This window comes from Castor canadensis, chromosome 13 (genome assembly GCF_047511655.1).
Source record: "Castor canadensis chromosome 13, mCasCan1.hap1v2, whole genome shotgun sequence".
In the NCBI taxonomy this organism is placed as follows: Eukaryota; Metazoa; Chordata; class Mammalia; order Rodentia; family Castoridae; genus Castor; species Castor canadensis.
This window is the reverse complement of record NC_133398.1, coordinates 36,763,059-36,787,327: the sequence shown is the minus strand read 5'-3', so window position 1 is coordinate 36,787,327 and position 24,269 is coordinate 36,763,059. Positions and strand designations below refer to the sequence as shown.

At 47.4% G+C, this 24,269-nt stretch overlaps 1 protein-coding gene across 4 annotated transcripts in view; it reads right to left on the bottom strand.

Moving 5' to 3' along the window:
* The window catches only part of Pax5 (paired box 5), a 189,487-nt gene that overhangs the window by 28,203 nt on the left and 137,015 nt on the right, over window positions 1-24,269 (bottom strand). For all 4 annotated transcript variants that reach the window (XM_074051446.1, XM_020158166.2, XM_074051449.1 and 1 more), the window contains exon 8: window positions 12,865-12,966. In XM_074051446.1, coding sequence (XP_073907547.1) covers window positions 12,865-12,966 — 102 coding nt within the window. The remainder of the gene's footprint in view (window positions 1-12,864; window positions 12,967-24,269) is intronic.

The window sequence follows — 24,269 nt, the reverse complement described above, 5'->3', positions numbered from 1 at the left end:
AGGCAAAGGCCTAAATAGAAGCTGAGACTTGGTGACCTCTGCCAGGGTCATGGTCAGAGTTTTCTATTTGTCTGATTTTTTAATTGGGTCATAACTTCCAGAGAGAAACTGGACCCTGGAAAAGAAAATAATCATTTCTTTTTGACCTGACTCTGGGTGGAAAGCAGAAAAAGAGAGGGAACTGACACCTGACTACAACATGGGTCCTAGGTCCCATCCTCTGCCCACCTGGGGAAGGTCACTGTCTGCAACCACTGCCCTGAGCAGTGCAAGTCCATAAGAGGGGCCAGGTCTCAGGGTCTGGGGCAGCATGTGGGCTCAGGAGGAGCATAATGAAGGGTGGGGTGGGGCAGGGGTCTGAGTTGAGTTGTTTAGAAGCTGGAGGAGAGGGATGCATGAGGCTATCCTATTAATACCAAGTCTTCGTGAGACATGAATGCTGTCTTTTTGTGCCTCTGAGAAGGACTGAGAGGCAATAGGGCCAGGCTGGCTCTTCCTTTGACTTGCCCAGTGACCCTGCCTGTACAAGTCATCTCCTGGTCCTCAGCAGCACAGCTCCAACCTGAACATCACTATGGAGGGTGAAGTGCCCCAAAAGTACAGCTCTAGCTCCTCGTCAGTGTGTGTTACAACAGATTCTCCCACAGCCCCCAGACATCCCAATCCATGCCTGGGATCTCTACTAGCCACACTTCTCCTACAGGGCAGCCTCACCCAAGCCAAGGACAGCTTCAGCTAGGGCCTTGTTGAGTTATTGTCTGCAGCTGTCTGTACCCTACCTGTTCTACACCCCCATAAAAGACCCTGGGAGGTTGTGAGTGGTATATGGTTGATCTCGATTTCTTTGCTTTTATTTTTCCAATGGGTTCCTTCTGGGCATTCTCTCTGAAGGAATCCTCTGCCCAAAGGGCTCTTAGAAAAGCTGGACAGTCCCCAAGTCTCTATGCATAATTCTAGGGCCTCTGGGGATTGGCTTCAATCCAGGACCCCTTGCTACAGACAGGGTGCCTCACCTTTTGTTAGACCTGCTTGGGCCATGGCCTTTTCTGGTGCCACATGGGAAAGGCCATTTCTAGACCTGAACACAGCGTGTCTAAGAGTCACATGTCATCTAGACTCAACCACTAGCTAGCCGTGTGACCTGAAACCAACCCTTTGCCCTAAGGCTCAGTTTTCGTCTCCATAAAATGGGGCTAACACCCAATGCTGGCCTCAGACTACCATGAGGACCCACTGAGATGACACAGAAACTTGGAAATTGCAAGATTCTGTGCAGATGGGGGCTCTTAGCCTTAGCCATGAACAAAACCTCAAAATGGTCACAAGTATCCTGTGTCCTGCCCTGGCAGGACAATGTGTAAGGCATTTCTGACCTGGATTTTAGACAAAAGGACATGACAACGAAGTTGTCACTTTAAATTTTCTTGCTTCCTTCTTTATCTCTCTTGCTCCTTCTCTCGTTCTTCCTCTCTTTCTTTCAACCCTGGATGTAAGTCTCATGTCGCAGGTCCTTTATTTGAGCCTCTGCACATAGACTCCTTATAAAGAAAATTCATTTGTTCAGGGTCACCGCGTGGTTTTTCATTAAAAACAAATTACCCGCATTCAGGGAGGACATCTGGGCTTCGCGGGTCCCATTAATGACTATATTTCCAGCCTCCCCGGCCCGGTTGGGCTCCCCTTGCCTGTCACCCCGCGTTCCTGGCCCCCGGGAGGACAATGAGAGTGACAGTCAAGTGAAAGGGAAAACATGAGGGATGAGGGTGAGAGGCGAGTCCCCTGAGAGTGGAAGGAGGGAAAAGTGAAAAAAAATAAATAGCTCAAACCGAGGGTAACAAGGGCCATTGTCTCAGCGTCCTCCAGCGCGAAGACAGAGCAAATGCTGGAAGGAGGAGGCACGTGCCTAAGTGGAGCTCAAGCCCTGTTTAATTACATGCTGGATCCTAAGCCCTTACGAGAGGAGGAGGGGTGTGAGCCGTATTCAAAGAAATTCCACCCGTCTGCATTGAACACCAACTGTGTGCAGGAACTGGGCGGGTAGAGGATTTGGAGAGCGGGTGAAGGCAGGTCCTGACCTCAGAAGCCACCAGGAGAGGGGACCACTTGGTCACCAGAATGCTGACCAAACTGACTGAGGCAGTCAAGGGGAGCGGAGGACCCTGGTGCAGGGAGGCGGGGGAGTTCCTGAAAGAGAGGATACTTGGTTTGCGCCCAGGAGGGCAGGTCCAACATGGACAGGTGGAGACGGGAAGGGAGAAGGGAATGTACCAGAATCTGAAGGGTGAGTTCCCTGGGGTCCCAGTGGGAAGGGCTTTCCCTGAGCCATGAAGGGACTCTGGGTCAGGAAGGCCATCTGCAGCCCCAAAGGAGCACCAGAGAAGCCAAGCTCTTTCCCTGTCCCAGAGCCCAGCAGATAGGCTCCATTCCCTCAGACTCCATGGGCACAATGGCTGGGTGAACTTAAGACACAGTTCCAAGCCCCAGGTATGCCCTGGAAACACATCAGGAGAGCACCCACCTAGCAAACACAAAGCACTGAGTTCAAGTCCCAGTTTTGCCAACCCCCACCCCCCAAAAAAACAAACAAACAGAAAATCAGGGAGAAACATTTCAACCTCACAGGTGCTTTCAAATGGTAACTGGGGATAATGGGTATGTGCCCCCTAAGACTGGGGGAATAGGCCAAGAGGACTTGTTGGTAGAATTAGCTTATGTGCGTGGGTGATTTAGCCTCATTTAAGGGCACGCTCCCTTTGAAAGTTGGAGCCCTCACTGGCTTTCACTGTCCCTGATAGTTTTAGACTCTGGATAGAAATAACCCAGATGGAATGCCTTTCAGGATTAGAAGCAGTGGCTGGTCCAGCTGAGGGGTGGCAGCTGACGAGGTCTTGGAGACAGGGGGGTGCAAATTCTAGCAAGTCAGAGGGAGTAAAATGTAGACAGCCCTAGTAGACTACAGTTGGGTCTGGAAGGACTCTGGTGTCTACAGGAGCAAAGTGGATCTCAGAACCCACTTTGGATGCACTGTTCCACAACCACCAAACAGCTCATTTTCCCTCCTCCCCCTTCAATAACAATCCTGATAATTGTCCCTTCCTAGATCCCCTCCCCCCACCAAGGCCAGCAGCATGGATGACTTGGAAGACCTTAGGGTGTCCCTGACATCCCCTATTCTTGGATGTAGACAGTGACGCTTTCTCAATCTTAGCACACTCTCTGTAAAGCACCTGCAGACAGGGCCCCTCCCACCCTCTGTATAGAAGTTCTGGTGCCCTCTACCCCTGACAACCTGCATCTAGGCTGGATCCCTCTTTTCCCAGCCCTTACTGACTGCCTAACAAAGAATCCTTAGGCTTATGCTTGGCACACATAGATGCTCAATTAATGTCTGAAGAAAGGAGGGAGAGGGGGAGGGAGGAGAGATGGCTACTGACACCTGATCAGCTCAAAGCCCTTATAGATTATCATCAATATTGACCATTATTTATTATGGTCAACAGAATTCAATAGGAAGTCAAGGTCTCTCCCAAGTCCCTCCTTCTTAGATACCCAGTTACCATCCTAAGGAGGCCCCCCTCCACTCCACCTTGCAGCACACCAAATACACCACAGTAATAATTTCTGCTGTAAAATGCAAAAGCTTATTTTGATCATTTTGCTCTTGAAATTAATTGGCCCCAGAACATGACAATTTCTTAGCAATCAAGATACAGACTTAGAAACTCTTGCAAAGTTAGAAAATCTAATCTAAAAATTGTTTTCAAATGCAATGAAATTTTTATGAGCTCTCAATTTAATAGTTAATGAAGTTAATGTTACAACATGTAGATATTTCATATAACATTTATTAATGCCAGCTTTCCAGTTTCCATTTTAGAATAGAAGCAAATGGAGTTTTGTTCAGGCCTTGGACTGTTGAAAATTTCTGAAAAGCTTTTATACCTTTAGCCTAGGACCTCTCTGGGTCCCTGCACCCCTGTTCATGGTTCCCTAGCTAGTCCCAGGTAGGACACCAGCCTCCTCCTACAGGGGCTCAGGTCTGGCAGGGCTAAGATGCACTCACAGATAATGGAGAACAAGCAGGAAGATGAACAGGAGTGAGCTGGGCCCTATGCCTCAAGTGGGCAGACTGCTGCTGTCCAGTGGTTAGAGAGGTTGGTCTGAGCCCTGGACACTCCTGCATGGAGAGCCCTGGTGTGCGGTTCTACTTGACTTGGCTCCTCCCAGAGTTCCAGCCTCTCCCATCTCACCCCACTCCCAGGTAATCCAAGCCCCATAACAGTTTTTCCCTGTTTGCCTCCAACCAAAGTTCAACCATATAACCAGAGAATTTCCATGGGCCTTCATGGCTGGCCTTTGGCAAGAAATGGTGCCAAGAGGCATTCATAGCTGAGTGCCTTAAATCTCAGGGTTGGAGCCAAGAGCTCCACCACTTCCATGGGGCCAGGTGCTGGGAATGGCACCCCTGGGCTGCAGTCCTTCTCCAACCTTAGGGTTTAGCTCCTGGACTCACGTCCACTGTACCTCTGGTCAGAAGCTGACTCGGCCATCAGGACTTAGGAAGACAAGGCCCGAGACCAACGGTGCCATCCATGCTCCATAGGACGCCGTGCTCTCTGCACGGCCAGACATCCCACCCTCAGGGGCAGGGTGCTGAATGGTTGGCCACAGATACTCTGACTTCCTCTAACATAAATCCTGACCACGTAACCTTGATCTCCATCACTATCCAATGCTTTTGTTTTTAAGAGACATATCAGAACAGGGGCGACAAAAGGAAGCAGGAGTCCATATAGCCTCACATCCTCACAACTGGGACGGGGCATTGGGTCTGCGTCCTGCCAGTCACCATCAGAAGGCGCTGGAGACTCAGGAAGAATGTGACCTTGACCCAAAGCAGCTCCAAAGATGAAGGTATCCTCTACCACCAGCTCTGAGGTGCAGCAGTACTGAACACTTCCTGGGCAAGCCAGGGACATTGGTTTTGGGCAGAGCACTCTTTATCACCTAGGATCCTGCTTTTGTCTGATGTGTGTGAAAAACAGTATTTCTCAGCATCTGACAGAGCCGGGGATGTGCCTCCTTCCCACCTCTATGCTCCCCAGAGAGACACTTTGCTTATGACCACGGAACAAATCCTGGTGATCTTTGCTACCTCTCTGGCCCTAAGGTTCCAGATTCCCAAGTCTGATTGCCCAGCCCAGATGCAGAGGCCCTGAAAGCCAATTCTGGCCTACAAGGCAGTTTGGGGGCTTTTGAGATACAGGCATGGTGACAAGTGTATAGGACCAGTACACCTTCAGGTTCTTTCCTTGAAGCTCTAACTGAATCACACATGAGAGCACAGTCCCGAACCAGAAGGGAACTGGAAGCATTTATAGCCCACTTAGAACAAAAGTGACAGGGTGCAGGGAGCCCTACACTTTAGCCAGGAAGTGACATTAGCAGGCATGGATGTTACTGCTTTAGCAGCCCTTGAGTGGCAAGACCAGGAAGCCCCTTAGGGCTTAGGGAGCATCCAGTCCAGTGTCCCCACTCCCTACCCTGTGTTTTAAGAGAGAGCAGAAAGTAAACCAGGTATGGTGGTACACACCTGTAATCCCAGCTATAAGGGAGATGTAGGCCAGCCCTGGGCAAAAACTGGAGGCCTATCTGGAAAAATAACTGGGCTTGGGGTGTGGTTCATGTGATCGAGCACCTGACTAACAAAAGTGAGGTTCTGAGTTCAAAACCCCAGTACTGCCAAGGCGAGGAGAAGGGGAGGAAAAAAGAGAGAGAGAGAGAGAGAGAGAGAAAGAACGAGCACAGGAAGTCCTAAGATCATGTCCTAAGCTCACACTGAGTGTCTGGCAGCTAAAATCAGAACCCAACATCCTTTCTATCTCTGAGGCTTTATTTTTGCAATTTTTTTTCTCCCCAAGTGTAGCCAAGAGCTCAGAAAGCCAGGATGGGTGTTGGTCCTCTCTCCCATCCCAGCATCACTTCAAGGTACCTTGGGACTTTACAGATTAGGCCACTGCAGATCCTTGTCCTGGTCCCTCACCCTGTGAATGCACAGGCGAACTCATGTCTCAGATTCTTGTGCAGATCTCCCTGTGCAGAGCCTGATGCGACTGGCAGATGTACTGTTCTGGGCACAGGGTTTCAGGGAGCATGACTGGTGCAGGCAGAGGCCCAGTCTGCTCTTCTGGCTCTTCTCTTCCAACCCCTCCAATGCTTCAGTCACTCCCAGCGCCTGCCTGATGCCTGCGCTCTCTGGTCCCTCCAGGGCTTCTCACACACAGGTCCCTTACCCAACAGTGACTTCTTGGACTCACAAATCAACCTTTCAAGTTCCAGCTCAAATGACCTCCTCTGGAAGTCTTCCCTGCCCCGTTCCCCACTCCCCCACACACTGCTGGCCCAGCAGCCCCTCCCCTGACTTTCTGGGTACTTTGTACCTGGGTTTTAGCTCTGAGAATAACAAGTAGGGATGATTTTTTTTTTTATGTGTAGACTGTGAGCTCCCTGAGGGCAGAATGTGTGTCTGCAACGCACACGTAGCCCAGAATTGACACCCACTGTCTCTCAGAAAACGTTGAAGAGTTAATGAATGAACAAATGAATGGCCAAGCAGTTTCAGCTTGGCTATCCGTTCTATACTCCAGGCATGACTGAGTGAGTGGAAGCCACTAGAGGGCAGCAAAGAGTTTAGAACAGCAACAGGTGTGCACTTGGGAGCCCAGGAGGAGATTGGCAAAGGTGAGCCAGGGCCTTGGGAAGTGCCCAGGCCAGATAGCCACCAGGACCACAGTGAGGGATTAGGAAGAAAGTCAGAGGTAATGAGAAGCAGTGCTAAGAACAAAGGTCATTTATTCTCTGAGCAAGTACCCTGGAACCTGAGGTTCAAGCTTGGGAAGTACCGGGAAGGCACTGATCACATCTCCCATCTAATACCCCCTCCACTAAGTCCTCACTGGCTTCTGCCTATTCCAACAGCTTCTGTTCTAATTCTGTGGAAGGCTCCTTATACAAGGGTGACTCCCATTCACTGGTCCCAACCATGCCTGTGGACCTGTGTGGAATCGTTTTTTTTTAACCTCTAGTAAAATACCAAGCCAGACCTAAAGAGTAGGAACGATATATATATATGAGTCTTGATTTGATGCTTACAGTTCAGGAGAGATTTAGCTGAGCCTGTGCTAGGTCTCTCTCTTTACCAGCACACCCAGCTCAGACCCCTGTGGGAGTCATCAGAGTAATAATAATGAAACTCATATGGCTCTTAATATGCGCCAGGCAAAGTTCAGAGCCGTTTTACATATATACCATTATTTAACACTCACATTTATTGTTACCACCTCCCTTTCAGATGAGGAGGAAACTAGGGCCCAGAGAAGTTACATAACTTGCCCAAGTCACCCCACTACTGAGAAGCAGGTCTGTTTCAGAACTAGGCAGTGTAGCTACAGAGTCTGTGCTCATAACCCAGGCTGCCTCTGCTATACCACGTGGCTGCCGATCCAGCAGTCCTGCTGTGCCCAGCCCCTGGTCAGCCCCAGCATCCCTAGCTGCACTGCTCCAGCCCTAGACTCCTTGGGGACACACCAGATTGGGCTGAGCTCTCACTGGTAGCCCTGCCTGAAGTTCCCCATTTTTATTTCAATCGCTGTTTTCTGAGTGCTACTAAGCGGTAGGTGATCTGCCAGCAAGCAAAGATATAGTAGTAAGCAGAGCACACACAGCCTTGATTGGTATACAGCCATGTACCATGCAGACTTGAACAGAAGCCAGGACAACAGGTAAACCACTCATTATATTACCCCAAGTGTGCTTAGTATATGAGTGAAAGGAACAGGATGCCTAAGAGAATGGTGGAAGTCCTGGTTTAAACAGTATGTAGCAGGCAGAATAATAATCCCCCACCAAAAATGTCTAACATCCTCATTTCTGGACCTGTTTATATGTGAAGTTCCATGGCAAAGTGAAATTAAGTTTGTAGAAAGAATTAAGGTTGCTATTGGCTGTAATGAAGATCAGGAATTATCCTGGATTATCAGGTGAGCCCAATGTAATCACAGAAGTCTTTCTACATGAAGGAGGCAGGGGAAAGAAAGATAGCAGCATGATACAACTCGGTCTGACAGTGCTAGCTTTGAAGATGAAGCAATGGGGCCACAAGCCAAGGAATGCAAGCAGTGAAAGAAAGAAAACAATTCTCTCCCGAAGCCTCTGAAAGGAATGGCGTTCCCATGGATACTTTGACCTTAGCCAGTGAGACCTGTTTTCTGACTTCCAAAATTGGAAGAGAACAAATTTCTATTGTTCTAAGTCACTAGTTTGTGGTAATTTGTTATAGCAGTGATAGAGAACAAACACATTCGGGTCATTAGGGAAGGCCTCTCTGAGCAGGGAAAATAACAAAAGGGCATTAGGAAACCAGGCAGGCTGGGCAGAGAAGGGTTAGGCCTTCAAGCAAAGGAAGCCACAGAAGTTGAGGCAAGAAGGAGCAAGTACCTCATTCCTCCTACCAGAGTGCAGTGGGCCCCATGCCTGCCCCACCCTTGCAGCAGGTCCAGACATCCTCTCTGGTCTCAAGCTCCCACTCCATCCCTCCTCCTTACTTCCCACTTCTTCAAGAAAACAAAAGGCATCAGTTCAGAGAGTAACCTCATTGCAAGACATCTAGAAATGATGTTCACCAACCCATGGCAAAGTACAGCGCCTAAGACCATAGGGACCTGGTCACGTTCCTTCATATACATTACTGTGACTAGCCTCCCCTCCACCAGCTTCTGCATCTTCAGTGGCCCAGGGAAGAAAGACAATGACACTATCAGGACTTGATGGCATTCTGGCCTAAAACCCCAAAACAAGAGTCAGGTAAGGGACTGGCAGAGGGGCACATGATCCCTTGACTGGTTCTCAAAGGCGCTTACCTTGCTTTTAGACTCCCTGAAGCCAAAGGGCAATGGGCTCCCCTTTCTTCTCTCTCTAGCCTGGAATTTTTAAGAGTTTCAAATGCCATGTCAATATCTATGAGGTTACACAAATACCTTTAGGCAGGAATCAAGCAGTTATACCCATCAAGACACTAGGGAATCTCTGGTGCAAAACTTTTGGCATTTGCTGACTCAAAGAAAATAAAATCTGAAAACTGTCTCCAGTCTAAGCTGGTATAATACGCTGGATTTGCTTTCTTCAATGTAACTGATCAGCAAAGGCTGTGCAGAGTTTGCAGAGCTGCAGAAACAGAGTCTATAAACACTTCAGAAGCACAAGAAGCTGTGCTTGGCAGACTTGGGGAGCCCTGGAGCTGGAGGGGCAGGCAGGATTCAAAGCAAGTGTGAGTTCAAGCCAACAAGCTGATGTTTAATACACAACATTACATCTGTTTTTTCAGGCCCCAAAATTCAACTGTCCAAGGGTACCTTGGAGGTAGTCCTTCCTCTGTGTGTCCTGAAAGCAAACATTATAAAGGGAGGCTTTACTTACAAATGGAAACAGTGCCAGCCAAGTGCTTCCCAAAGTCTATGTCCACACTGCAGCCAACCACAAACCACTAACCATTACTGCAACCAATGGCAGTGCAGCTGCCCCACAGCCAGGCAAACAGGGCCAACAGCTATCCCGGAGTCTTGCCAGCTCTTTTCTCCAAACACACCAGGCCCTCAGGATCTATGAAATGGGTCCAATCAAGTAAATACCTCACAGGCTCAGAAGCCCAAGAGGTTAAGAATCAGAAATCTGAACAAATACCAAGTTGAAATCCTCAAACAGGTTGCGGTATATCCAGGCCCTGACTGCTAGGACCTGATGATATGTGACAGTTCCTTATTTGTAGCAGGAGTCTAGGCAGATGGGATGAAGCTAAGATCTTGAGATGGGGGAGATTATCCTAGTGGGTCCTAAATGCGCACGTACCCTAGGAGAGAGAAGAAGAGGGAGAACTGGCACATACAGAGTGGAAGGTGAGAAGAAGATGGAGCAGGGAGAGATCTAAAGATCTTGGCCTCAACAGAATGCAACCTCAGCAAGGAATGACAAGGGTCACGTGGAGCTCAGTCTTCTTAGGGAGCCCCACCCTGCCAGCACCAAGACTTTGGCCCAGCAATACTGATTTTAGACTCTTGGGCTGAAGAACTGTAAAAGAAGTTTCTACTGTTTTAAGCATCAAGTTTGTGGTAATTTTGTTGTAGTGCTACAGGTCACCCAAGAAACAGAATTTTGGAAACAAGAGTCCCAAAGATGTGATACTGGTTGGGACCCTGGGAATCAGGAACTAAGGGCTATAATTACTAAGCTGGGATCCCAGCCCTGATGCTAGGCCTGGCACTAAGTGCTGGGGTGCAGGAGAAGAAAAACCAGTGAGCCAGGCAAGAAGGGGGAGGAGAGGAGAAGAATGAAGAGAAGGAAGGGTCACAGGCAGAGAGAAGGAAGAAAGCAGAGACTCCTGGACAGCAGGCTTGGCTGCCAAAATTCTTGTTTTTTCTCTCTCCACACTGTGTACCTTCCCTCTGTGCCAGAGGGCTGAGTCCCAGGGGACCAATAGCCACCCCTGTTTAGCTGATGCCAGCAGACCTAGTTAAGCTGTGCCCTTGCTCAGTCCTGTGACTCCTGCTGCCACCATTAATGGACAAGGAGACATTATCTGTTCCCACTGGGGGCTCTGCCAAGCCCAAGGCCTAGTAATTAGGGTTGCAGGAGTCATGGGGCCAGAGGGCAGGCTTTGTTTGGATAAACTTGAGAAAGTTCAGCTGCTTCTCTGAGCTTGGCCTCTTGGGGGTTTATAGAGGAGAGCTGGAAGGGCCAGGTGGGTAGCCTTAGCTTCACCTGCTAACATGCCCATGGGACAAGGCCTGGATCTGTCACTATCTCCCCTTTTGCCCACACTGAGAAGCCAGAGTCAACCAATTCAGAAAGCACATGGGCAGCACAGCACAGGGGAAGGAGCACCTCACCAAAGCCAAGATCCCCACGTGTAAGCTGTGCAGCCTCGAGCTGCTCCCTCACTTCTCTAGAAATGGGCACTAAACTCTTGAGCTAGCCCTACCTCAGAGTCATTGTGTCAAAGGGCTCTAGGGAAAACTCTGCATCCTATAAAGTGCTACAGAAATGAGCAGGGCCATTCATTTATGGCTTGGGATCCATTTTAACCCGCTAAAGGATGGGAAACAAGGAGCCTGGGTGGATGAGGATGGTATATGTCCTACCTCCTCAGGGCCTGACACACACTATTTCCCTGGGATCTGCCATGGGCCCATCTTTGCATCAGAAAAGGGAAAGGTTTGCTGCGGAACCTGGCAAGTCTCCCCAGCATTGGCAAGACCCAGGCCAAGAGTACACACAGAGGCCAGAGCCCATATGTCTCATATTTAAAAGGCATAAATCAAACTAACAAACCGTTAAATGAAATATGCTCCATCCTCCTACCTTATTAAATACATCTTCTGCACAACCTGAAAGGCAGAGATGGAATTTAGAATTCTGGGACTCTTGGCATTCTGTGCCAGGGCAAAGCCCACATGACCATGACCTGACTTGCCACTCTCCTGGCCCTTGGTTCCACTCATCACTGTGTGGGGGTTCACACACACCTGTGGGACACCCAGGCCTCACATCCAAGCTCTTGATGGCATCCACAAAGAGCCCATTCAGAGGCATACAGACCAGTGATATGGGTACCTTCAGAAGAACAGCCTGGGGAAGAGGCTGGAAGGGGCTGGGTTCTACTTGGGTAGGTCTCCAGGTGAGCTGTAAGGAAGAGCATGGACATGTCCCCTTGGCCCTGGGAATCACTTTGGTACATCAAGGGAGCAGGGCACTGCCCCAGAAGGGCCAGAGTGTACCTTCTAAGAGCAGCTTCTAGAGCGGGGGTCTCTCTTACCTTGTTATAAGGGTGGTTCTTACTGGTGTCTAGTGGTGGCCCTGCCTCCCACTTGCTGGGTAACTCAGGCTCATCCCAGCCTCTTTCTTTATTGCCTTGCCAATAAGGTCGGATGAATGACTCCTTCTACTTCTAAGACTGGTTGTGGGGCTCCAAAGAGAAAGTGGGTGGGGATTGGGAGTGCTTTGTAAAATGCCCAGAGGGTCGATGGCGTGGGTCAGAAGAGGATGAGCCCTCAGAGCCCCCAGGTGTGGAAAAGAGTGGTGTGGTCCCTGTGAAACAAGTGACTATGCCACCCCATGAAGAAAGTGTAATAACATCCGACAGTGGCCCTATTTTTCCCAGTTTTTAAAAAGTATCTTTCACAAAGGATACTTGGGTATCTCTGCTACGCTAATTCTCTTAATATACAACCAGCCAGCACCTTGAGGATGTGTTGTTGTGCCTCCACAATGCAAGGAGACTGACATGGTGACCTACTTTTCAAATTTCTTGAAACTGACACATCACTAGCTGGGGGATCAAGTTTCAATGGTGTTCTTTTAGAATCAAGTGATAAGCCAACAACCTGTTTGTCTTGATCATATTGTCTTCAACTTCCAAGAGTAAGGCCACCACCAAAAGCACCTCAGGGCCTTCCCTCTGGTTTGTGTCACACACAACACTGGGGATGGGGAGATGGAGGGAAGGTTAGGGAAGCCCCTCCAACTGGCTAGTCCAGCACCCCTCTGTGTTCTGACATCCCATGTGGCCAAAAAAGGGCTGCTTAAGTGACAGACAGGGGACCTTCTCTCTGATGTTCTCCCCAGAGTGGCCACTGTTGTCCCAGTCCCACTGCAGACCCAGCTGCAGGAAAAGGCTGAGCTGACTTCTGCTGATTTAGTCAGATCTGCTTCTCAGATACATGGAGGTCACCCAGGCTGTTTGGGGTAATGCCCCCCCACCTACTGAAACCCCATCCGAGGCCTGCTGTGAGGATGCTGATAGTGTAAACTCACCAGGCACCATCCCTGTCAGTGTCGGCGCTGAGTAGCTACCCTGTCCAGCGGGGGGGACGTGTGGAGGGTATCCAGGAAGGGTCGTGCTCGCCAAGTCTCGGCCTGAGGAATCAAAGCAACAAATCACTGGGTGAGCATCTCAGCAGTGTTGCTCATCCACAGCTTCCCGGAAACATCTGCACCTTTGTCACGTCTGCTCACTGAACACCAGCATTCCCCCCAGTACCCCTCATTGCCCATACACACTCACACACACACGCACACACACACACACACACACATACACACACACACACACACACACACACACACACACACACACACACACACATATGTATGCAATTACACCCCACATGCCTTGGCTGTACTCAGCAAGAACCAAGTCAGGACTGTGGCTTATCCCTGGGAAACCAGAACTTCTCAGGGAGGTGAGATGAAGAGGTGCTACATGCTGGGCTGTCTTTTCCTGGAATACGACTTGGACTGCCCCACTTCTGCCCATTGCTTCTGCTGGGTCCTTAGTATGCAGCCTCCTACCACCAAGCCTCTGTCCTATCCCCTGACAGCCCATGACGGATGGGAGGGGACATTCCCACCTCAGACCCTCTGGCTCCAGATCTGGCTTGGGATTCTCTCCCTCCTAACCAGTGTTGTCCTTTGGTGAAGATACAGGAAGCTCCTCTCAGTGGTCCAGTGCCAGCGGCCCTGGCACTGACACATGGCGGTGAAGGCCCTGGCCCTCCACAGGTGGCCACTCCAGTGGCAAGAGTCTGGTATTTTGCAGGCTCCCAGTTCCTTGAGGCAGGGATGACCTCGTATCCATCACCCAGAAAGCCTGTCTCACCACATGGCATGGCACACAGTAGGTTCTTGATGAATAAATTCAGAAGCCAATCAACCATTCAAAGGCACTTGTTTCCAGACCATGTGGAAAGAAATCCCCAGGTAGTGGATCCGTGTAAGGGAGACACCACTGTAGTGTGTCTATCTCTTGGGGGGGGGAGGGGTCCGCAGCACCTCAGAACCCTCTTGCCACTTCTATGTACCAAGGTCATCATGAGTAAGACTGTCCCCTGCACCCTGAGGGAGGGATCACACTGTTCTGTGATTGCTGTTGGGCAATGAGGGGAAGACCCCACCCCTGTGGAAGGAAAGAGATACTGCCACTGTCAGCCATACTGGGAAGTGGTGGGAATGAGGTGGTCTTGGGGCTAGGTATGGACTGGGTGGAGGGGAAGGAACCTCAGCCTCCTTTGGGTGTGGACTCTGAGGACAGGCAGGGGGTAGATGTGTCAGAAGAGGCCCAGGGGTGTGGGTGAGTGATCACTGGCTACCAGAGCCAGCCTGAGTCTCCGGAACACCCAGCGGCACACTGGTAGATGACTGGGAGCCCAGCTGCACTAACTGGTAGCCACAGGAGAAGGGCTACCTCTGACTAATGCTCCCCCAGAGGATCCAAGCCAGTACATGGTCTGAGCCTGTGAATGTTCCCTGGAACCAACAGCCCTTCTAGATCCATCACTGAAAGACTTTCCAGAACACCACAGCAGCAGACAAAAGACTCCTTCCTGCCTCTGCTCACTCCCTCCCTACCTTGGACTGGACATCTCCCTTGTGTCTCTTCACATGAGGCATTGCTAGAGGGGGGCCCATCAGCCCCCACATGAACTATACCCATCAGAGCTATTTATGTTCTCCATGGGAGCCGATTAAACAGGTCTGACAGTACTAGTGAGGTGACTTAAGGAGATTTGCCCTGACTAGCCCTCCTGTGCTTCCCTCATCCTCAGTGGCAGCAACTCTCTGTGCAGAGTGGACTCTCTAGGAATCAGATCTTTGTACTCTGAGGTCAGAATAGCACAGGCCTAAAGTATTTGCTGAGTGAATGAAAGACATGGCCTTGCTAGAGAAGCAGGGATCTCAGGAGTCCACAACAGTTCCCTTCATTCATGCTCAGGAATCAATGCAAGAAGGACTCTGGGAGCTCTTCTTGACCAACCCCTGCTGCCATTTTGCAGACAGAAAGACTGAGACCTAAGGTGGGGTGGTGGAGCAACTGACTTGGCACCCACAGGACAGGTGGCAAAGCAGGTACCTCAGCCCTTTTTCTAACATCAGTTCAAGGCTCTCTTCCACCCTGGGTGGGTGGACACACTAAGGCTCAGTCTTCTCTGCCACTGTTACCGGGTGTCCAGGTGCAGCTGAACAGGTGTCTGAGAAAGCAGAGTGTAAGTAAGTCACACTACTCAGTACATGATTGAAATGCCAGTGGCCAGATGGTAAGACAGGTGGGGCAGGCAGAGAAGGCAGCTGATGGCAGGGGCTGCTGTGATGACCTGGTTCCCACCAATCAGGGAGGCCCCGCCACCAGACTCACACCCTACAAACACTGACATAGAAATTAAAAACATGAGACTCTGTCCTAGTATTTTAAATGGTTAACTTTAACCCTTTCCCTATGGGGAAAGGTGGTGACACTATCTCCCATCTCACAGGAAAATGAGACTTGTGTCATGCTGCCCAGTCACAGCCAGGACTTGAAGCCAAACAATCCAATGTCAAAGTCCATGTAGTTAACCACTCCACTGCACTGCCTTGCAATGGACCAGTCTGTGCTTTGGGCTGAGTCCAATGGCACCACTGTTTCTCAACTGGGGCACTGCCACCATTGCCTGATAGCTGCATCTTCTAGAAGGAAGCTCAACTGCATGGTTTTTAAGCCGAGTTTGTGGGGGAGAAGGCCAGGACATAAGAGGGGGATACCAAACCTGTGTCCTGAAAGGTGGAGGGTGCTGTCTTGACAGGAGCCTGCCTGGTGCAGCTGCTCACACCCTTCCAGCTGCCTGAAGGGGGAGGGACTTGTCCAAGGACACTCAGAAGATCTGACCAAGGTTGGGCCTGGAGTCCAGTGCTCCTGCTTCCTGGGATGGGGGTCTTCCCTCAATAGGGGACTGTCCTTTTGCTCATGTTTGGCCAACAGTTTTCTGCTGCTGGTGCACATGCTTAAAACCTTGATTCCTCAAGCAAAGGTTCAGAAAATCAGAGCCTTACTGAAGCACTCAACTCAGAAAGCCAGATAAAAAAGCAATAAAAGCAACCTAGGGAAAAGAGGAGGAAGGAATCGATAAAGAAAAAGCGGAAAATAATGAATTAGGGAACAGAAAAGCAGACACAACAGTAAATACAACCAAGAACTGGTATTTGAAAAGATCACAAAATAAACAAACCTGGATCAAGATTTTAAAAACAAACCTTCAATTATCAAGGTAAGGAATGAGGAGAAGATAAAACTAGAGAGATACAGAAATGATATAAATGAAAATATACTCCTCATTAATAAATATGGAAATCTAGATAAGAGATTCAATTTTCTAAATTATCAAATTTAGCTTTTAATGAAATTTTAATAAATTTATAATAAAAATTATAATGTTAAAATCTTTTATACCTAAAATTTGATAATAAAATTTTTTAATAAACTACGAAAGTTAACTCAAGAATAGGTAGAAAATACCAGTGGCCCACTAACCTTGGAAAAAATAGAAAAAAAAGTCTCTTTCAAAAATAAGTGCCTTATCCACTTAGCTTCTTGCATAAGTGTTTATTTGTTTTTATTTGGGGCAAGTTCTTTTAAATCTTCAATAGATACATTCTCCTGTTATTAAACTGTTCCAAGATATATTAAACCAAGAAACTCTGCTGAATTTATTCCACCAAGCCAGCATAATCTGGACTTAAAAATTTACCAAAAGCAGTGCAAAAAAAATATTAAAGGCTAGTCTCATGATTTATATTAATATAGTAACAAATTACTTAATGTCTTCATCCTTAGGAGGGCGCTCTACCACTTGAGCCACTCTGTCAGCCCTATTGTCTTCATTCTTATTGCTACTGTTAATTTGTTAATTCACTAATAGTACTAAAACACTAATTGAACAGGAGAGAAGCAGTTCTATAATAACTATAATACTAATTGAACAGGAGAGATACTATACTATACATGGCAGTATATGCCATGATCAAGTGACATTCATTCCAAGTATGCATGGATTGTTCAATATTAAAATACTGGTCAGGATATCATGTTCATGCACCAAAGAAGGAAAACCATATGATTATATCAAAGATTTGGAAAGGTATTGGCTAAAGTTCAATACTAATTCCTTACAATATATCTTAGTAAATAAGAATTGAAATGCACTTCTTTGATCTTATATCAATTTTAAATGTAAAGTCAATGTTATACTTAGTTGTTGAAACACCTGGAGAATTCCTAGTGAAGTCAAGAGCATGACAAGGAAACCTATTATCAACATGATTGCTGAAAATTGTGCTGAAGGTTCTAGCCAATGCAATAAGACAAGATAAAGACCTAGCTGGTGGCATGGCTCAAGTGGAAGAGTGCCTGCCTAACCAGTGCAAGACCCTGAGTTCTAACGCCAATACTGCCAAAAAAAAAAAAAAGAATAGGAGGAAACTGAGGAATGAAGGTCAAATAACCTGTGTAAGGAAGCATCACTGGTGAGGCCAAGTGAAGAAGAGGGTGGAGAATCGGGAAGACAGGTCAATCAGGGAGCAGCAGGGAGGGCTGCGGGTTGAAGTAGGACAGAGGTGGGGTCAAGGCTGCTGGAAGTCATGCTCATTCAGGATGAAACTCACACCACCAGTCTGGCTCACGCTGAGTTCTACCAGGGCAGAGCTGCACATAGCAAGTGCTCAACAGCTATCTGTAGGAGCAGGATAAGAAGGCCACCTGGGGCCCTGTGACTAATTCCAGTCCCATTTTTGCTTCTGAACCTCCATGAGTCTCGGGGCAAGTCCCAGTCTCCCTCCCCCGACCTCATTCTCCCAGTTTAAAAAGAGCTCTCAGTTCAACCATCTCCCAGAGCCCCAAAGCTTCTGCTGGCCTGAGAGCATATACACAAAGAGCAAGTTCACTGTCAGGTGAGGTCCAGGTGCCTGCAGCCCTAACCCTCCTTGGACCCACTCGTCCCTGTGGGTGTGCTGGTCCTCCCTGGGACTCTGGCTTCCAGTTGTCCCTGTGTCCAGCCTCAGTGGGGCTTTGGGTCAGTCCAGGCCTTGCCTGGGACTTGTCATCATGCTGTCATCCCTTTCCAGACCTTCCGCCCGACACAGTGTATTGTGAGCAGGTAACAGACAACCACATGTATTCCACAGATACCTCTGCCTCTGAGTTCCCCAGAACCCAGGGCCTCAGCTCCTTTGGACTCCATTTCTTTCTTTTTTCTGTTCTGGGGTTTGAACTCAGGGTCTTGTAACTCAGGGTCTTGTACTTGCTAGACAAGTGCTCTGCCTCTTGAGTCATATCCCCAGATCTTTTTGCTTTTACTTATTTTTCAGATAGGCCTTACACTTTTTGCATGGGCCAGCCTCAGTCCTCGATCTTCCTATCATCATCTCCCACATAGTTTGGATTATAGGTGTGAATCACCACATCCAGCTTGTTCTTGAATTGAAATAGGGTCCTGCTAACTTTGTGCCTAGACCAGCCTCCAACCACAATTCTCTCAATCTCTAACTCCTGAGTAGCTGAGATTACAGCTTCATTTTATCTGAAGAATGTCCCTAGAACCAGAGGCTCTGTCCCATGATTGGATTTACTTTCCACAAACTAGCTGTGGAACACAGGGCCCTAGTTGTCACTGTGGTGAGCCAGGAAGCAAGAGGCTTGCAGTTCTCTGTGTTGTCTCAACTCTCTGAATGGCTCCTGGGTTTCAGTCATGGGGGGAAGTTGTGGTTGGACATTCTCCATTTTATCCTCACAGCTGACAAAATTCTGTGTGGGGAGGATGCAGGGAGTTGACTGCAGCTCAGCAGTGAAGGGAAGGCAGCAGAGCCCAGTAATTAAGAGCTTCAAGTCTGACCAGGCTCAGAACCTTGCTGTGCGACCTTGAGAGAACCCCTCAACCATTCTGAGCCTTAGTTTTCTCATCTACGAAATGGGGGTGCTAATAGCCAACACTTATAAACTATGAGCCAGGTGCACACTGACTCATTCCTCACAACCCTGTTAGAGAACTGCAATTATCCCAGTTTTACAGATAGGGAAACTGAGGCAAGGAAAAGTTAAGCGGCTTGCTCATGGTCACCCAGTCAGCTTGGCTTGCAAGCCTGCCCTCTCCACCTCTCCCATTCTAGCAATAGCAACCTGTCTGGGGGGCCTGTGACGTAGAGTCAGAGGGAAGATGCCCCTGAAATGTGTGGCACAGTCCTTCACCTCTCCTTGTCACCATCATCTTGAAAAAAGAAATGGTAATTTGACATAAAAAATGCAGGAAGGACATAACATGAAACCATATTTTAAGCCAAACTCATTATTTTAGGAAAAAGTGAAAGGGACCTTTGGCAGCTCCCTCCTCCCCCTCACTATAACAGAGTGATGACTCTGCTCCTGCAGGCCACATGCCTTGATCAGGCCAACAGGGTGTAAGTGACACAGGGCAGCAGAAACCTGATGCTCAAGTGTGCGCCTGAGCGTGCCCTTTTGCTCTTCTCTGTTACCATGAGAACAGGTTCTGCCTGGTCTCTCATCCAAGGAGGAGGGAGACACCAGCAGCAGAGCTGGACCCAAGCTCTCCCTGGGTCAGGTCCAGCCTCTGTGAGCCACTCTCCAGCCAGAGGCAGGAGCAAGATAAATGGTTGCTGTTGTGGCCCCATGTTCTAGTATGGTTTTCTGAGCAGTAGATTGGTACAAGATTTGATAAATATTACCTGTTCCTGTTTTTATTATTATTCTCTACTGACCAACACACTTTCTGAGGCCTTCTAAGGACATCTGAGCAGAAGCTGGACAGCCCCTGGCAGAAGACCTACAGAGGGAATTCAAGCCTTGAATTTGCTACAGTGGTCTATAAGCACTGACCTGGCACTGCACTGAGGAATCTGAGGCCTCAGAGCATATGGGCACCTTCATCTTCTTGGTCCTTCTGGTACCTGAGGCCCAGTAAACAGGCAGTTGGGGAGACGCTTCGGTCCCTCCTCCCCCTCCAGCTGATTTGGGCCTCTGGACTGGCATGCTAACCTGAGTCAATGCTTCTAAACATCATGGCATCAAGCATACATGTATAGGAAGAAATTATTTCTGCCATCTGCAATGCAGCTAATGTGCAAATAACTAAACAAATGAATTGATTTGGGTTTCAAATATAGTTCCTCCCATCATGGCACATCTCATCCCAACTCATGTCTCTCTCCCTCTCTGGTTTGAACTCAGGGCTTTGCACTTGCTAGGCAGTCACTCTACCACGTGAGCCATGCCTCCAGCCCTTTTCACTTTGGTTATTTTTGAGATGACGTCTTGGTTTTTGCCAGAGTTGGCCTGGACCACAATTCTCATGATCTTAGCCACCCAAGTAGCAAGATGAGTTATAGGTGTGAGTCACACACCCAGCTGTGACACTCTCTATCTAGAGAGAATAATCAATACCTGGTCTTGTTTACAATTAGCAAGGAGTCCAGAGGACCTTGGAACTCAAGACAATAACATTCGGTTTAAAAACTAACTCATTCTTTTCAATCCTGAGAGGAAGGGAAAGAATTGCTACCTGTCCCTGTTTGATGGCGGAGGAAACTGAGGCCCAAGATGAGCTTTGACTGGCCCCCAATCAGAGAATAACTGGCAGAACAGGGGCTTCACCTCAGGTGTCAGGATGTCTGTTAGATGCTATTCTTGAAGGATTATTCATAATGTCTCTCTCCAGGGAACAGATGTTAAGACATTCCACAAAGTCTTTATAATTACAAGTGTGACACCTGCATATGAATAGGAAACCAATGGAATAGAAATAGAGTCCAGAAATAGATGCAAGTGTGTATGACAGTCCAGCTTATGGTGAGGTCAGGGCCTCAAACTTCTGGGGCAAATATGTACTCTTTATAAGTGTGGATTTTTCACACCACACACAAGAATGAACTCCACATGTATCTGAGAAAATGAGACAGGGTAATCATCAAGAACATTATATACATGTTTGAAAATGTCACTATGAAACCCATTAAAATGTATTCCCCAAAATCCATATGAGAACTAAAAAGAACTAAAAGAAAACACAGATGTACAAAAAGCTTTCTAACTATGACTCCAAACCAGATGCACACAGTACATGCAAAAATAAACAAAACGGATGTAAATGTAAGCCTTAAGACTATAAAAGTCTTAGAAGATAATAAGCATATAAATATTCATGATTTTGAGTTTGATAATGGTTTCTTAGATATGACACAAACAATGAAAGAAAAATTAGGTAAACTGAACATCAGAAATAAAAACTTTTGGTCTTCAAAGGATACCACTAAGAAAATAAAAAGATGATATCCAGAATGGGAAAAAATATTTACAAATCATGTATCTGATAAAGGACTTGTATCTAAACATATAAAGAATTAGAGCTTAATAACAGAGACAAATAAACCAATTAATGAGCAAAGGTTCTGAAGAGGCATTTGTCTACAGAAGAACAAGGGGAATGGCCAATAAACAAATGAGAAGAGGTTCAACATCAGTAGCCATTAACCACAAGGAAACCAAAACCATAGGGAACACCACTTCACACCCACTGGGATATGGGTTTATCAAAAAGATGAGTGTAACAATTTTTGGCAAAGGTGAGGAAAAATGGAAGACTTAGACCCTGCAGGTGGGAATGTAAAATGGTTGCAGTCACGTTGGAAAAGTCTTGTGGCTCCTCAGAGGGTTAGACATAGAGTTACTAAATGACCAGCCATTGCCACTGCTAGTCATATACCCAAAAGAAACAACAGCAAATGTCCACACAAAAACTTGTACATGGATGTTCATAGCAGCATTACCCATGAGAGCCAAAGAGTGGAGACAATCAAATATTCACCAACTAATGAATGTTCAAAGAAAGAAATTGTGGCATACTGATGTGCTTCAAAATATGAGATATTTGCATATGCACTTCCTAGCAACTACTGGTGACAGTGACCAAATGTTTCATTACAGAATGGTAAATGAAAAGAAGCCATTGCTGAAGAGGAGCATGAGAGAATTAACTAGGACTTCCCCTCACCCCTATAACCTTTCATACTGCCACAGAATAAACAGCTTAAAAAAAAAGTGTCGAAACTGTTGGAGTGGCTCAAGTGGCCTAGCAAGCATGAGACCTTGAGTTCAAGCCCTAATACCATCAAAAAAAAAAGTGTGGCATATACATACAATGGTATATTGGGCAATAAAGGAAGGAAACACAAATACAAATACAAGCCAAAAAAAATCATTATGCTAAGTGAAAGAAGCCAGCCACAAAAGAAAACACATTGTTTAGGAATGGCCATATGAAATGTCCAGAACAGGAAATCACAGAGACAAACAAGAGGCAGGTGTAGAGTTGGGGAAAAGAAAGTCATTGCCATTGGGTATGGGGACCCCTTAGCATGTGTATCACACGTGTTGTAGAGTTGACTGTGGTGATGATTGCACAAGGCTGTGGTTACACTAAAACCCACTGTTTGTACACTGGCGAGGACAAATTGTAGGGTATGGAAATTATATCTCAAAAATGCTATTTTTTAAATTGCTATCTACTATCATCATCTTGAAAAAAAGAAGTGGTAATTTGACACAAAATGTTGACTTAATATTAAACTTTTTACAGCCAAATAAACTTATTTTATGGGAAAAGGATACACTAAAAGATTGGCAAATTGAATTACTTAAATGAAAACTCTTGGCTGGTAAGAACAAAGTCAAAGTGATAAATGAAAAACTGGGAGAAAATGTTAGCTGCATATACCACAGAGAAAAGGTATCGAGAGCTTGTAAAGCTTGAAGAGAAGAGCAAAATCTTCCAGAAGAATGGGCAAAATACATGAACGTGAAGCTCACCAAAAATACACATATGTGTGTCTTTAAATGACTTGAAAAGATTCCATTTCATTCATATTCTGGAAGTTAAAATTTAATATGAAGTAGCGTGATCCCATGTGAAGGGAAATTTGGTATTACCTACCAGAACTGCACAAGCGTTTAGCTTTACAGCAAGCCATCCCACTCTACAGCTTTATCCTGAGGGTACGTACACCTTCAACAGTGCAAAAATGCACATGCAGCAGCTATGACAAGAGTACCAGAAGCTGTCTAAATGTCAAAATATAGGCCACTGGTTGCATGAACTGTGGTACCTACAATACCACGGAGTACTACGTAGCTGTACAAAAAGATGAGGAGTTGGTGAGCCTGGGCCTGGGGCAGCTTGAAGCCCAGGAGCTAACTGCTGGCCTTCCTAATTCCCCACAGTAGGTTGCCATCCTCCACACAATCCCAGGTCAGAGAGCTTAGAGAGGTGCAAAGTCAGATTCCAAATGACTCACAGAGTCTTGAAAGGGCAATGGTAGGAAAGAGACAAAAGCAGCTTACTGGGACCTGGAGGGGTGGGAATGAACAAATACCAGGAAGGTGTAACCTCCCTGTATATCTCGGGGAGAGGGCAGAGGGGGCCAAAGGACAGCCATGGTGGACAAGGGAGGACATGGCCACCAGAGGGCAGACTTGTCTCCAGGGAGGAGACGCTGGAGCCAGCTCTGAGACAATCTGTGAAGAGGCAGGAAGTCACCACATCCACTTTTCCTTTCACACAGGCTCCCTCCTAACTTTGAGAGCCAAATCTAGACCCCACAATCTGGCAGGGAGAGGTGGAGTTTAGAGTCACCGGGGCTTGGTTTCAAATCTTACCTCTACCACTTACTAGCTGTGTGACTTTTGGAGAACAATAAAATCATCTGAACCTGTGATTATAATTGGACAAAGAAGGTATTTCCAGGAAAGGAAACAACGGCACTCTCTGTGACAGTATTCAGACATGTCTCCGAGTTCTTTGTTACTTTTTTCATACAAGGAAGGGGACTATGTGGAAGATTTTGCTCACCTTGACTCTGGGTAACCTTGGAGGTTCCTGGGTCAGGCACTTTCCATGGCTTCTCTCCTGCCATATGCACAGTAATCCCATAGATAGGTGTTGCTATTGTGCCCATTTTACAGATGAGGTTCCAAGAAGTTGATGCACCCCAGGTTGCACAGCTGATAACAATAGTGACGGCTAACATTTTTGTGCGTTTATTCAAGGCGAGGCACAGTTGTAACACTAGGCCATGCTCTAAATCCCATTCACTGGCTCTATAGGTATGACTCATTTCACCCTCAAAAATTCTGCCACTGTCTCCATTTTACAGATGTGCAAATGAAAACGCAAAGAGCTGTGGGGATCTCTGTTAGCACAGTGAGCAAGAAAAGGAGCCACATCCACACCCAGGCATTCTGGATCCCGCCACATGGGGCACTCGTCTTCCTCCTGCCTTTGGACTGGGGGTCCCCAGAGATCCAGACTGGCTTTCCACCCTCCCTCCCCTGCCCTGGGCCAAAATGC